Raw genomic sequence first — 14481 nt, 5'->3', positions numbered from 1 at the left:
GGGTCGCTCAATGACTGAACACTGGAAGGCTATGTCTGGTCATGCTGATGTGGCAGCACAGAGGAAGACACCATGTGACCGGACGCTGGCTGTGTCCGGTCAAGCATGATCGGACTTGTCCGATCAGGAAAAATCATTTCTGGAAGCTTACTGGAAATGACCGGAGGCTGGGGGTTCAGCGTCCGGTCACTGTTAGCTACTGCGTCCGGTGGTCTTCTAACCATTGAGATCAGGTGCACAGCATTTGAAGAGAGGGACACGTGGCGTGCATCGCGTGACCGGACGCTGAGGTCTAGCGTCCGTTTAATATGATCGGAGCGTCCGGTCACCCCGTGTTGTGCCCAGTGAAGGGGTACAATGGCTCTATTTCGTGGGGGCTTCTATTTAAGCCCCATAGCCAGCTCAAGCTCACTCTCTTTGCCATTTGCATTGATATAGCAACCTTGTGAGCTTAGCCAAAGCCCTCCCACTCATCTCTATCATTGATTCATCATCTTTATGAGATTGGGAGAGAATCCAAGTGCATTGCTTGAGTATTTGCATCTAGAGGCACTTGGTGTTCGTGTTTCGCTGTAGGATTCGCTTGTTACTCTTGGTGGTTGCCGCCACCTAGACGGCTTGGAGCAGTGAGGATCGTTGAGCGGAGGGTGGTGATTGTCTCCGGCTCTGATCGTGGTGATTGTGAGGGGTTCTTGACCTTTCCCCGATGGAGACCCAAAAGGTACACTAGTGGATTACTCGTGGCTTGTGTGATCCTCATCTTATGTTGGTTGTGCGGTACCCTATTGAGGGTTTGGCGTGTGAAGCCAATTAGCGCGTGAACCTCCAAATGAGTGAATCCCCACAACGAGGAGTAGCTTGTCGGCTAGCAAGTGAACCTCGGTAAAAAATCATTGTGTTCATCATTTGATTCCGAGGTGATAGGTCTTCATTGATATTCATTCTTGTGATTGATTGGCTCCTTCCTCGATACGGCGGTATAAACAAATTGCTCACTCTCTTTATATTACCGTAAACTAGTTGTCAAGCTCTTTAGTGTAGCTAGTTATGAGAGCTTGTTAGTTTGGTTAGTGTGACTCTTTAGTTAGCCTTTGAGAGCACGCTAACTTAGTGTAGTGACATAGTTATTATGTGGATAGAAACTACATAAACTAGAATTATGGTAGGTGGCTTGTATTTTTAGTAGGCTAGCACAACACTCGCTTTGCCTCTTAATTGTCTAACCAGTTTATTAAGTGTTGTTGTAGAATTTTTTAAATAGGCTATTCACTACCCCTCTAGCCATTAGGACCTTTCATCTGGGCTGTTTGTTCTGTTGATGTTCAATTGTTTGATTTTGGGATTAAACTGTTCTTCATTGAGCTCGATTAAACAAAGCTCACTGCTCCCTTGAATTATCTATTCTCCAACAAATAAATCATGTTGAGCAACGGTGGATCCTAGACAGCTGTAGCTTGTGTAAAGCTACGCGAGGTTAGTGGAGCTACCGCATCAGATGAGCAGCGGTGAAAGACTCCTCCGCTCCATCTCTCTCTCTGCTCGTCTCAATGGTGTTCGATGAATTGCTTCAAAGGTGGTGAAGTTACCTGCCTATAGAAGAGGTAACTTTATCCAAGCTAAACCAGCCAACCAAACAAACTAGTTGCTAGCCAGACTAGATAGTGTAGGCAACCAAGCAAGTCCATCTTGACTTGCCGGAGGCAATCTAAGGCTAGCCTGGCTTATTTCCTAGCCAGGCTAGAAGGAAGCCAGGTAACCAAACAAACCCTAAAAGACCATAACTTGCTTTTCCGTTGGACCGTCTTCCTTCTCATTGCTCCTCCTTCCCATGCTCCATTTTGTTGGCCCAATTCTTGGTTTTAGCGGCAAAGCTTGTAAAAAATGAAAGTTCCAAATGTACGTTTGTAATTGTAAGCTTCAATAAGAAGTTCAGAACATCATATACATCTTTTTCTCAGAACTTATTATTATGTATATGTTTTATCAGTGCTCATCAAGGGGCTAATTTGGTACTTCATCCTCTTATAAGCTAAAGCCAAGGCTCCAGAGAAGGGTGTCCCCATTGTCTTATAGTTACAGGCCTAATTAGTTGACGACCAAAATTTGATTATCAAAACTTGGGCAAGCCAAGATTTTGGCTGATATTTCGTTGGCTACCAAAATTTACCAACATCTCACATTAGCTTGCCAAATTTATGGCAAATATTCTAGCCTTAGTTTTGGTAATTTTTTCTTACCAAATCTTTGGTATGGTAGTTTTTTGTAGCCAACCAAGTAGACCCTACATGCGAAATTACCATGATCTATAGAATGGTTTACAATAATTACACGTGATTTTTATTTTGTGTTGATATAATTGATTGTCATCGTAAGTTCTTCAACGCGTCTCAAATTATCTTCCCCCTCATCCAATTCGCGTTTCCCTGTGGATGCTCCTGACATGCCATCAACATCAGAAGTAGGGCCCACGTGGCTCCGCTGTCCCCTTTTCTAGTCTTCTATCATCGCCTTCCTTTTCCTTTGGTTCATCATCCTCTTATCTCCCCCACACCGTTCCTCATCATTCTCATCATGTGCTCTGTTGTCGCTCTATGATTTGCTCCACAGTTTCTGCATGTGTGTAGTCATCGCCCAAGTCTAGGCGTCGGCCGACACATAGATGTTGGTGTTGCTCGAACATTGATGCCCATCGCGCAAATTATGTTATATAAAACGTCGTTGTTGCTGTAAAAATCATAAGAACTTATTAAAAGAACTCGAAACAAAACCAAAGCTAGCAATTAGATAAGTAGTAAAATAACATCATGCCAAGAAGGATTCCACTTCAAGTGAGAAACTTATATAGAGCTAAGTGAGTTTATATTAGAAGATTCTAGTGACAATTAAATGGGAGTGGGATAGGGAGTGAGTTTTTTTAGCTCCTGGCCCTTAGTGTAAATGGAGAAGTGATTCTCATCGACTCCCCATGAGAGTCTAGTTGCATTTTAACCGTTTCATAGGGATCCACAGAATCAACTCCAAAAGAAGGTGCGAGCGGAGCTTTGCCAAACTAGCCCTTATTCTAATTCGGTTAGACAAGTATCAATTGCACTAGAAATTATGATATCATGGATTTAAATCAAGTCCAAGTTCTAACTGTTTATCGTTCGGACATTACAAAAATAACATTGACAACTTACTCAAACAACAACAAATAGCACTTATTTTCAGAGTATTCAAGGTTTTCGTCGTAAATACAAGTCATATAAAGGCCTGTTTGTTTGGGCTTCCTGAGAGTTTTTTTACCTCAGCTTTTAGACATTTCAAAAGCCAAAAGCTCATGAAAACCAAAATTCATAAGCTCATTATAGCGAGCTTTTGGGCTTTTGGAGCTGTTTGTCTTTGGTGAGGTTTAAAAGTTAATAGTCTAAAAATGACCAAAAATTCAAACAAACAGGGCCTAAGATTTATTCCATGATAAACTTTTTAATGTCGATATCTGAAAGAAAAAAATATACATTACCGATCCAAGACTGACATTTCTAGATTATGTAAAAACACTTTCATAATGTGCAGATTTTGATTTAAGAAAATACATTTTTTACAAATAGTGCTAGTCAAAATTCTTCTTTAGGAAAATTTGGTTAGAACCCAAGATGGACATGATGCGATTTTCGACTCAATCAATCATATATACTTTAACGCAGCATAATGCATGCCATCACTTTATGCCTTTCTTTTTATAAAAATAAAGTAACAACACTACCCTGAAAAAGGCACTGCGATTAATCACAATCGTTGAGGTAACGCGACAGGGCTGAGATAAAACCCAAGCAGAGAAGACCACTGCAGCAAAAACCGCGTCCGCGTACAATAGCGAGCGTCCAACCCACCACCGCTTCCCCCGTTCCCCGCCCCGACCGACTGCTCCTCCTCCCCCGCGCCATCCTCAAGGCATCGCCGGCGCCGCAACTTCGTTGAGGAGGAAGCCCCCGCACCCCGGCCCCGATCCGATGGCCAACAGCAACCTCCCGCGGCGGATCATCAAGGTGCGCGCCCGATCTGATCACCTCTGAGCAGATCTCTCGCCCGCCGCCGATCCGATTCGTTGTGTCCTCGCTTGTTTTGTCTGACCTCTTTTTGGTTGCCATGTGGTTGGATCTGTGCAGGAGACGCAGCGGCTGCTCAGCGAGCCAGGTTTCGTCAAGTTTTTCGTTTTTTTCTGAGGGCCGAGTTTTCATTCTGTTAGTCAAATGGTTTGGTTTGGTTCGTTCGTCCGTGCAGCACCGGGGATCAGCGCGTCGCCCTCGGAGGAGAACATGCGCTACTTCAACGTTATGATCCTTGGGCCGGCGCAGTCGCCCTATGAAGGTGCGGGCTTCTGATTCGGATTTTTTTTATGCGCTGTTCGTGCTGCGTGGTGTAGAGACTAGAGTGGTAATATTGGAGTGCTTCTAGATATCGATAGTCGAGTCGAGACAATTCTTTTCAAAAGATGCCTCTGGAAATGGGAGAAATGCTGAAATGTTTGCTTTAGTTTATGTGCACATAGGTAAGCTTGTATTGTTTGGTTGGCTGGTGACTTTTGGCTTGTCAGTTTTAGTTTTTGGGCGATACTGTGGCTGATGAGTCTCAGCTTCTATTTGCAGCATTCTATTAGCTGCAGGTAATTTTAGTAATGTTTTGCACTAATATGGTATGCGGTGGTCATTACTAGCTTTGTTTTATGTGTGCTGTTTCTACATATTTGTGTGGGAAACAAAAGACATATTTTATTTCCTACTATAGATTATAGTTGTTTGTAGGCTGTAGCTATTTTTGATGAATAGGCAATAATATATTTTGTTCCTTTCATGATCCCATAGTTCTTATCCATGTATGCTGTGATGATCTGATTTGTGTAAGTTGTAATTGTAATGTAACAGATTCACTGCTTATCTCTTTCTCGGAGGTAAGGACTATGGAAGTTACTAGTATGCACCTAGGACAACGGGTTAGTTGATTTCCATTCTAAAATGGTAGGGAATGACTGTAACGTACTAGTGGAAACCAGTTCATAAGATGGCAAGGGGAGACATGACGAGCCACCCCTTCCAGTCGCCTAGGCTTAGGCATGTGTAAGGCGAGGCAAGGTGATGCCATATGCCAGAGGATAACAAGGGGGCTCCTCTCTTTGCGCCTCTCGCTTCAGATGCGCTGCTGCTGCGGTGCTGCCCGCAACTTCTCCCCTGCCTCTTCCCTTCCCTTTCCTCCCTGCTCTAGGCCCTCAGATCGACCGCTGCGGCTGCCCCCCTTTCAGATTGACTGCGTCGCAGCGGACCGGAGCAAGTTATGCGCTGGCCATGTGCACTGTAGCCAACAGGGATGGCAGCGGCTGCAGGTTCTTTGTCTTGTTGGCCAGCTCACCTCCCGTTCTTCCTATCTTCTCCGTCCCTCCATCCATCTCTTTTGCTGATTTTTTTTTTGTCGTGGAGACCTGGATACCCAGAAACGCAGCGTGTTGCCTAGGCGATGCCTTGAAAACCATGGTGGAGCTCACTTTTATCTGGCTTAGTGGATTATTGTGTTTAGCTCATTAGGTGCGTTATAGCAATCACCATAATTCTTTGCTTGTACTGGTGATATTTGTAACTGGAAAATTAATTTTTAGAGCATTTATTGGTTTCCTTGTAATCATACTTAGTTCCTGATAGTGTTACTTTCGCTTACTGATTGGTCAGGTGGAGTTTTTAAGCTTGAACTCTTTTTACCTGAGGAATATCCAATGGCTGCCCCAAAGGTAACTATAAAATTTGCTTATTGTCTATAACATTATTGTGCTCTATACTTTGTAAGCTAATCTTGTTTGTATTTTAACTTTGAGTAAAACTTCTCTTTTCCAAGTTGACTTGTGCTTTCTTTTGCATAGTTATTTGAATCGCCAAACAGCTTTGTATGATGTGTGGTATTAGTTTAACTACTTTACCTGATTTTCTTCTGTTTGAACAATACAAACATATTTTGGCTGACTTAGATTTGTAGTATGTATTTGGATTAAGAATGTCATCTGTTAGAAGGGCTAACTATTTTCTGCCCCTTCTCTTTGGTGTCCATTGAAGTGTTAAGACCTAGTCAAATACACTGTTCTATTGTGTATAATCTCAGTGGACACTTATTTAGCTTGTGCTGTTGCAGGTTAGGTTTCTGACCAAGATTTATCATCCCAACATTGACAAGGTAGCATGCATATAGCATATTCCTTTGTAGTGCCCAGTTTCCTTCCTATGAATTGTTATTCAGCAGAGGACTTTACTGTTGCAGCTTGGTAGGATATGCCTCGACATTCTCAAGGACAAATGGAGCCCAGCACTTCAGATTCGAACGGTTCTTTTGAGGTCTCTATATCTGTCTCTGAGTGTCAGTGTACCGTACTTTATGTTTTTGCCTACAAAAACATTGTTTCTTCTTTTTTAACCTAATAAACCAAATGTGCCAAGGGGAGTTGTTTCTCTTTTGTTCTTGTGCAGCACCAAAATATGACTTTATGAACGATGTTCAGTTTCTATGCCTTTTGTACCCACGGACATGCTAGCTATTCCTTGACATTGTTCTGGCTTTCAGTATACAGGCTCTCCTGAGTGCGCCAAATCCAGATGACCCTCTTTCCGATAACATTGCAAAGCACTGGAAAGCCAATGAGGTAGAAGCTGTTGAAACAGGTAAATTGAAGTTGACAAATCAGTCAATGTTGTCACTTCTGGCCTCCGATTTTCCTATAGCTTACAATGAGAGATTTCATGTCATTTGCAGCCAAGGAGTGGACTCGCCTGTATGCGAGCGGTGCATGAGAACCTGGTTCTGTTCTTGATGTAATAACCCGTCATACTTCAGTCCTAATCTATTGCCATTTGCTTGATAAAAACAGACTGGAGATATTTGCCATGGAAGGAAGTCTCTAAATGACTACCACTCTGAATTGTTTGGTTGTACACCTGTGGTCGGTTCCCTTTACCTTTGGGCACCTTTGACTAATCAGTATCTGTGGTAGAACTTGCTGTTACTCTAATATATCTGTTACTTCATGTAGAAGAGTTTCTCAACTGTCCATAGTGTTGAAACTGAGGCTGGTTAGCTTGGTTGCACTTTTGCTGTACCTTGTTCTTTGCCTGTCGATTGCCGTCTGAGAATGCGAACTGCTGAAGCTATATAGTCGCACCTGGTCACCTTTGCTGCGAGCTGCTTTCCTATAAGTGGTTTGTTTTATCACAGTACTTCGTCTGCTTTACTTGGATTTGTTTTATAATACATTTTTTAGTCATAATCAGGTGTAATACGAAAATCCATAAATATTATCCTCCAGTTATACACTGGATAATAATCTAGAGTATTTTTTTTTTGCGAACAAATAATCTAGAGTATTGTGGCTTGGTGGGTTGTGTTTTTATGTTGAAACAACCAATACTTTCGGCGTATTTGGTTTGGCGAACGAGTCGACGCGGAATGATCTGATCCAAAGTCCGAACCTAGCCGCAGCGTTTGGATTGACTCATGGATTGAAGTCGTCCGTCGCCAGGCCATTCTGCCTCGTCCAACGAAGACGCAAATATCTCGGACGAGTTCGTTCCTCTGAAAACCACCGGATGGCCCGATTTCTTTCAATGCGGCACCATTCCATTCCGGATCGATTCGATCTCCAAACCAAACACGCCCTGGCTTGTTTTGTTAGTGACGTAGAAAAGCTGCATGGCCAGGCAGACCTCCTGGGGCAAGTTTTGTTGTCTGGCTAGGCAAGGGCTGGACAGGTCTTAAAACAAACAGGATATTGCCCCTCCTTCCATGGCTACCAATTTGCAGGAGGAGCCTAGGAGGGGCTCCATGCATAAGTAGCAGTAGCGGAGCTAGCTTAAGCTCACCACACCTCAGTGCTAGATCCACCTCTGTGGTCAAGGTCTAATTAATCATGGCGGCCGCTAGCTCAAGCTCAGCACACCTCAGTGCTAGATCTGGTCGAGGTCTAATTAATCATGGCGGCATAGTTAGATGTCATGACCAACAAGCCGATCTAAACTAAGGGCATGTTTAGATCCATTAGCACTAAAAATTAGCAGATAAAATTAGTAATAATGGATCTAAACAGACCTACTAATAACCTGCTAATTATTAGCTGTAGGGTTGCTAGCTATTAGTTTCATTAGCAGATTTATAGTTGCTAATAGGTGCTAATAGTTTATATGTACCTTCAATTCACTATCCAACCATCTCCCCTAAAAAAAATCTATTAGCAGTGGATCCAAACACTATTCCACTAAAAATTAGCTAATAAATCCAAATAGTCCCTAACAATGGTATGGGACGTTAATGTTAAAATAGATGTAAAAAAATGTATGACTGAACCTTTAGAATCACGAAAGACATGGCTCTCTCTTTATCAAATAGGGAATTATGGTCACTTATAATAGTTGAAGTAATTCACCCTGTACATGGTCCGGTTAAACCAGTTTGTGGTTAAAACCCAGTCCAATCCGTGAAAGAGGCTATGCTTCTGGTGATTTTTTTTTTAATTTTAACACTTTTTGAAAACTAATTTTAAATCTAACACGGTCGGGTTTTTTTAAAACTAACACTTTTGGCCGCGCCTATTGCCCTGGCGCGGCCAAATGTCTGTGTCGCGCGCATGCATGGTGGTGCGGCAGCGGGCTGACGTGACGACGACCGGAATCGCGACCGGTGACATGGCAGAGCTCTGTCGCGCCACCGATCTTGGTGCGGCAGTGCCGCGCCCTGATCCGTGGCGCGGCAGAGCCGAATAAAACCCCACGGTCAGTCCCGCTGCCCGAGCAGCAAGGTCGCCTAGTCGCCGCGCCCGCGTCCGCCCGCGCCAGCCCGCCGCCGAGCACGCCGGCCGCCGCGCCACGAACGCCGGCAGCCCCCCCCCCCCCGCCCGGCCCTCCATTGCCACCCTCCCTCCCTTCCCTTCCATTCCCCGGCCGCCTCCCTCCCTCATCGTCCTCGTTAAAGGTAATGACGCACATTTTATTTTCGTTTGAATGGTGAATAGGATATTATGAATGGGAGTTAAGGTTAGGAGGAAAATTATGTTTGAGAACTATGGTCTACGGTTTGAAGGAAGATATTAGTTTGATTTTATCAATGTTAAGGTTAATTATTTAGTCAGAAGTATGTTTACCATGTATTTTTTTGTTGCTATAATTGTCGGTTATATTATTTTAGTTGCATTGCAAATAATTATATTTTACATTAATTTGCGTTGTTTTGATTGATGTTTAATTTGAACCATTTTATTAGATGGAAGACATATTTCGGGAGCAGTTATGGCGAAAACGGGGTCGTCCTAGAGAATTGTACCCCGACGAGTCTAGCAAAGATGCCCCCGTCCCTCCTGAACTCCATGTCCTTAACTGTGACTGTGGTCGTCCAGCCAACGTGTTTTAATCGAGACATCCGAACACAGCGGCTCGTTGCTTCTACACATGCAGTCGTTTTAATGTAAGTAATTATTTCTATATGTTTTTTTCTTCATTTGTATTACTAGGTTACTAATATTTTGTTGGAATTTTGTTATGTAGGCCCATGTGAGGTGTTTTTTCTTTTAGTGGATCGACGGTGCAGACAAGTTTGACCCCAGTACCTCCTTTTCGACGTTTGGTGGAGAGGGTGACATCCACGAGAGCACTTCGAGTGGTGGGTTCCACCTCCCCCCTAACCCCCCTCCAATGACGGCTAAGGAGAAGCACTTAGCCGCAGTTAGACGACTCGAGGAACCTCCTCTGTGCCATTACGGAGACCGAGCCGTGATAAACCCTGACAATACGTTGGAGTTTGTGTGTCCAAACAAGCATGAAGTAAGTGCAAAGTGTATGTGTTGAAATATTGAGCTATATGTGTCATGTACTAATGTCACGTTATTTAGGTGTATTCAATTGCGAAGTGTCGTTTTAAGGAGTGGTTGTATGGTCCTAAGAACAAATGGCCCGAAGAACCTCCAAAAGCAAAGCAAAAGAAGAAAGAAATGTTAATTTACAAAGCACCGCCAGTCAAGTGCGAATGTGGTGTTAAATCCAACTACGGTCTAGTCCCTTCGGAACTAGAAATATGCCATTATTGCGGCCATATGATTGACTATGATGAGGTTGGTTATTTTTGTGGTAACCATAAAATCGTATTTTGTTTCTTTTGCTAAGACATATATGATATAATTTATCGTTTGAACAGAGCACTAGGAAATGCAGGTGGGAATGTTATGATGGTCAAGCTAAGTTCTTGGATGAACTGAAGGGGAAGCAAGTAATTGCACGAAAGAGGGGATATGGACCTGACTACGTCAACCTTTTCGTTAAACATCATAAAGACAAGATGCGTGAGTTTGCTAGACAGCGCGGTATTTGTAATCCGATCGACGTTGGGCTTGTCAAATGGGAATTGAAGAGACGGATGACATTAGAGGAGAAGAGGGCAAGGAAGGAGGCAAGGGAGGAGACAAGAGTACAGATGCAGGTCTTGAACGAGCATGTTGTTTTATGTGCCAGTGAGTGCTTGGAAGCCCTTTTTTCATTGCCTGGTTTTAAATGTAATATAGTCGTGTTGCTAAGTGATTGCATTTTATACATGAAGGGATTGGATGCAGCGAGGACCATGTTGCAGAGGTGGCTCGTGCAGGGTACAAGGAAAAGAAGTTAGATGAGCATAGAAAGCGAGCTGGTCGCACCGTTGAATCACTGATTGTGTTGTCTAATGAGGGAGACGAGGATGAGGACGACACTGCCAGACTCAGCGAGCTTATCGCTCTAGCAGAGGCGGGCTTGTAGGCGGATGAGGTTGAAGATGACACTGGTAGACTGAGCGAGCTCATCGCTCTAGCAGAGGCGGGCTTGCAGACGGAGGAGGCTGAGGACGACACTGGTAGATTGAGCGAGCTCATCGCTCTAGCAAAGGTGGACTTACAGGCGGAGGAGGATGACGACACGTTCTTCACTCAGGCCACAGATGAAGCGGAGGCCGCTTACTATAGGTGAAAGGCAGATTAGGGCAATGTAGGTGAGCCTAGCCATAGCAACAGGGTTGTGGTTGAGGATTGGTACTTGGATGACGAGTTGCTTACTCAGTATGTTTCTAACTGAGGGTTTTTTATTACACCGTCTGTTAGTTCCATGCTTTATTAATGATCAATGTAGCTATGTAGTAGAAATTCCATTGTGTTATCTTATATTCCATTTGAACTACTGATGTATTGTACTCATGTATCATGTACTCGGATTACTCATGATCGATCTTAAGTGATCACATCTGTTTGTATCATGCATTCAAAATTTCTAAAACGAACGTAATCGGGTGAAATTATCTCGAATACAGCGCCTTAGCCCACTGGTTCGGCCACGCTAGAGTCCACGGCGCGTCAGTGACGCGCCATAGACCATGACGCGGGAGTGACACGGATAGGCAACATCCAGCTTCAATTGAGTTGTTGTCGGTATTGTACAAGTGCTGCCGCGACCATGCGCAAGTTGAAACGAACATGAAGCAAATAAATGGACGACAAGTTGCCACATAACATTTTCATTGGTTTATGAGTCTGCAAGTTTTCGACGACAATATTCGTTCAACATAAGTTTGACGTAATGAACTAAGTCCCAGGAATGTAAGGATCCCTCGAACGCATCTTGGAAACCTCGCCGTCCGATGGAAGAAGGGGGTCGTCGTACTCCACCTCAAGAAGGGGTACAACTGGTGCGGCGTGGGAGGGGCCATCCTATTACAAATTGATAAACAAAGGGTTAGAGTATTCAAATTAACAATATTCAGATTAACATTATGTAGCATTGCAAAATTTGAACTACTTGTTATGCAATACGAACACAATATAAAATCACATGCTGCCCTCGTCTTCTATGCCGGCTAGCCTTATGACCAGATTATTTGCAAATAGAGCAAAGATTCCTGCCATGGGTCTCGTTGAAGTCTCCCCCACCGTACATGTCTTCGCCGTACCCTCTCATAGCGTCCATGTCCCCCTTGAGTCGCTTCTTCCTCCTACCCTTCCCCACCTTCATTAGATCCGGATGCGACACATAGTCATAACCATTATAAGGTGGCCATTGTGTTGGGTCAAGGTATGGCTCGAAGCTTATCTCCCAAATACTAACGGTGTTCGAATGGAGATACAAGGGTGACATATATGGTAGATCCTCATAGTTGTACCCACGAACCCTACAGGCCATGATCATATGAGAGCAAGGGGCATGCATGATCTGAGGGACGTTGCAACTGCACTCTACCTTTTCAAGATCAACTTGGTAGTTTCGTCCACCATAATGTTCGCCGCCCAAGCTTGTGCCACCCTTGCCTCGTACACTAAAGATATGGCGGTGGGGTCCATACGGCTCGGCGATGTGCTGCTTGGCCAATTCCTCGGCCTCCTTCAAATGTTCTGCTCTGGTGAAAGGTCCTTGTTTGGTTTTGGTAATTGAGTGACAACTTAGGTGGACTAATTGTGTTTATGTGAGATACACAGGTGATTAGTCCACAGGTACATATGTGTGAGCAACATATGCCATGAAGGTGAAAATGGCTTGGAGATGTTGCAAAGCTCACACATGTGAAGATGAAGGAGCTCATTGCACATGAGACATGACATTGAGTCATGTGATCAAGGTGGAGAAGATCAAGATAAAACTTGGCTTGATGGACCGATTGCAAGCGTGAAGGGCAAGTCGAAGGCTTTGGAGTGATGGACCGCGTGGCGGTGAAGCTTGAGCAAGACTTGGCGCTGATGGACGATGGCAACGGTGAAGAGCAAGTAAAGTCAAGATCGATGAACCAATATGATCATGTGATGATATGAAGTGGATCATATCATTGTTGATCGTGTTGGTGCATGTGTTGCATCGACATTGGAGGAGATGGAATGGAATGCGCAAGGCAAAGGTATAACCTAGGGCATTTCATTTCACCGATCATAGGTGTGTAGAGAAGTTTATGACCGGGTTTAGGATAGATAGCCGTACTATCAAGAGGGGCAAACTTGTTTGCATATCGGTCATCTAGTGCCACTCGAGTGATCTAACTTTGCATCATCGCTAGGATCGAGTGGCGTGGCAAGTTGAGTGGCTAACATCCTTTGGGAAATGATTGTGAAAAGCTAACACACATACATTTGGTGGTGTTGGCACATTTACAAAGGAGGTGGTGTTTGCAGGGCTGAGATGGGTTTGGGTCCCTCTCTCCCTCCCGCCGAGCTTGCGAGGCAGGATTCGGCGCTTTCGAGAAAATGGAATGCCTATTTTCTATTGCGCCGGATGCAAATTCTTATGGTTGGCACATTGGAGCAAGGATGAAAAAGTTAGAAGTGAAAACGAGTTGATCGCGAAGACGCTGGCGTCGTTCAACTGACCGGACGCTGGGTCTGAAAGCACCGGACGCTGGCAGCATGCGTCCGATCGAACTGGTCGGTTGGCACAGTACCGAGGGTATTGCACCGGACGCTGGTCTGTGTCCGGTCAACGTGGACTGGACACGTCCGGTCAAAGAAATACGCCTCGGGGAGCTTACTGGAAACGACCGGACACTGGGTTCCAGCGTCCTATCAGTTGAAGCTGCTACGTCCGGTCAGGTCAAGTGACCGTTGGAATCGGGACATGTGGCCGTCTGTGGGCGACCGGATGCTGAGGTCCAGCGTCTAGTCAACACGACCGTAGCGTCCGGTCGACCCGACAGTTGCCCAGTAAAGGGGTAACGGCTAGTTTAGCCCTTGGGGCTATAAATAGAAGTGACCCTTGGCCATGGCTGGAGCTAAGCACCTTGGGGGACTTTGTGTCCATGCTTGAGAGTGCTTAGAAGCCCTCCATCTCACACATACTTGATAGCGATCATCCGATTGTGTGAGTGAGCGATTCTAGTGCGATTGCATCGTGAGGTTGCATCGAGTGGCACTAGGTGATCGAGTTGCAAGCCGGTGGTGCTTGTTACTCTTGGAGGTTGCCACCTCCTAGACGGCTTGGTGGTGGTCTCCGTCGAAGCGCGCAAGAAGCTTGTGCGGCGCTCCGGAGAAGTGCTTGTGAGGGGCATTGTGCTCGCCCCACGGGAGCCGCGAAGAGCAACTCTAGTAAAGCGTGTCATTGAGCTACCCTCACTTCCGGGGTAGGTTCTTGCGGCGCCCGACGTGCGGGCTTAGCGGGTGATGCTAATTAGCCGCCGAACCACCAAGTGAGCGGTCGATACAACGGAGACTAGCGTGTTGGCAAACACGTGAACCTCGGGAGAAAAATCATCATGTCAACCTTATTCTTCCTATTGGTTTGCATCCCCATTACACAAGCTTGCAATTACTTTTATACATATTAAGCTTGTGTGGTTGCTCTTGTAATTAGATAGCTTGTGTAGCTTGCTAATTAACTTCTTGCTTGTGTAGTATAGAAGTAGCTCCCTTGCGTGGCTAATTTGATTTTAGTAACCTTGTTAGTCACATTGCTTAGTTTGTGTAGCTAAGTTTTTGCGCTCTCTAATTAG

The 14481-nt window shown here is 44.7% G+C and overlaps 2 protein-coding genes across 4 annotated transcripts; both read left to right on the top strand.

Annotated features, from left to right (window-relative positions):
• The first annotated feature begins 3868 nt into the window (after positions 1-3868).
• LOC136456360 (ubiquitin-conjugating enzyme E2 36-like) lies at positions 3869-7047 on the top strand. The gene is made up of 8 exons (XM_066456197.1): positions 3869-4028; positions 4149-4176; positions 4264-4350; positions 5700-5758; positions 6154-6195; positions 6280-6353; positions 6580-6677; positions 6769-7047. The coding sequence occupies exons 1-8, from the start codon at positions 3993-3995 to the stop codon at positions 6804-6806; spliced, it is 462 nt and encodes a 153-aa protein (XP_066312294.1). The 5' UTR covers positions 3869-3992; the 3' UTR covers positions 6807-7047.
• Positions 7048-7079: 32 nt separating this feature from the next.
• On the top strand, positions 7080-11279 carry LOC136456359 (uncharacterized). Of its 3 annotated transcripts, none has more exons than XM_066456194.1 (6): positions 7080-7211; positions 9265-9465; positions 9546-9821; positions 9890-10108; positions 10192-10504; positions 10591-11277. In XM_066456194.1, exons 3-6 carry the CDS (start codon positions 9693-9695, stop codon positions 10782-10784), a joined length of 855 nt encoding a protein of 284 aa, XP_066312291.1. In that variant the 5' UTR covers positions 7080-7211; positions 9265-9465; positions 9546-9692; the 3' UTR covers positions 10785-11277. The 3 variants fall into 3 exon arrangements, with proteins under 3 accessions (XP_066312291.1, XP_066312292.1, XP_066312293.1); XM_066456195.1 differs by lacking the exon at positions 7080-7211 and adding an exon at positions 8911-8976; XM_066456196.1 differs by lacking the exon at positions 7080-7211 and having other exon boundaries at positions 8990-9465; positions 10192-10473; positions 10591-11279.
• Positions 11280-14481: the final 3202 nt, after the last annotated feature.

This window comes from Miscanthus floridulus, chromosome 6 (assembly GCF_019320115.1).
Source record: "Miscanthus floridulus cultivar M001 chromosome 6, ASM1932011v1, whole genome shotgun sequence".
In the NCBI taxonomy this organism is placed as follows: domain Eukaryota; kingdom Viridiplantae; phylum Streptophyta; class Magnoliopsida; order Poales; family Poaceae; genus Miscanthus; species Miscanthus floridulus.
This window is presented reverse-complemented; position numbering and strand designations above follow the sequence as displayed.

Coding starts and splice junctions, on each gene's coding strand:
- LOC136456359 (XM_066456194.1), top strand. CDS start 9,693: ATGACGGCTAAGGAGAAGCACTTAGCCGCAGTTAGACGACTCGAGGAA. Junction 9,822..9,889: donor TGTGTCCAAACAAGCATGAA/GTAAGTGCAAAG, acceptor CACGTTATTTAG/GTGTATTCAATTGCGAAGTG. Junction 10,109..10,191: donor ATATGATTGACTATGATGAG/GTTGGTTATTTT, acceptor TCGTTTGAACAG/AGCACTAGGAAATGCAGGTG.
- LOC136456360 (XM_066456197.1), top strand. CDS start 3,993: ATGGCCAACAGCAACCTCCCGCGGCGGATCATCAAG. Junction 4,351..5,699: donor GGCGCAGTCGCCCTATGAAG/GTGCGGGCTTCT, acceptor CTGATTGGTCAG/GTGGAGTTTTTAAGCTTGAA. Junction 6,196..6,279: donor ATCATCCCAACATTGACAAG/GTAGCATGCATA, acceptor TTACTGTTGCAG/CTTGGTAGGATATGCCTCGA.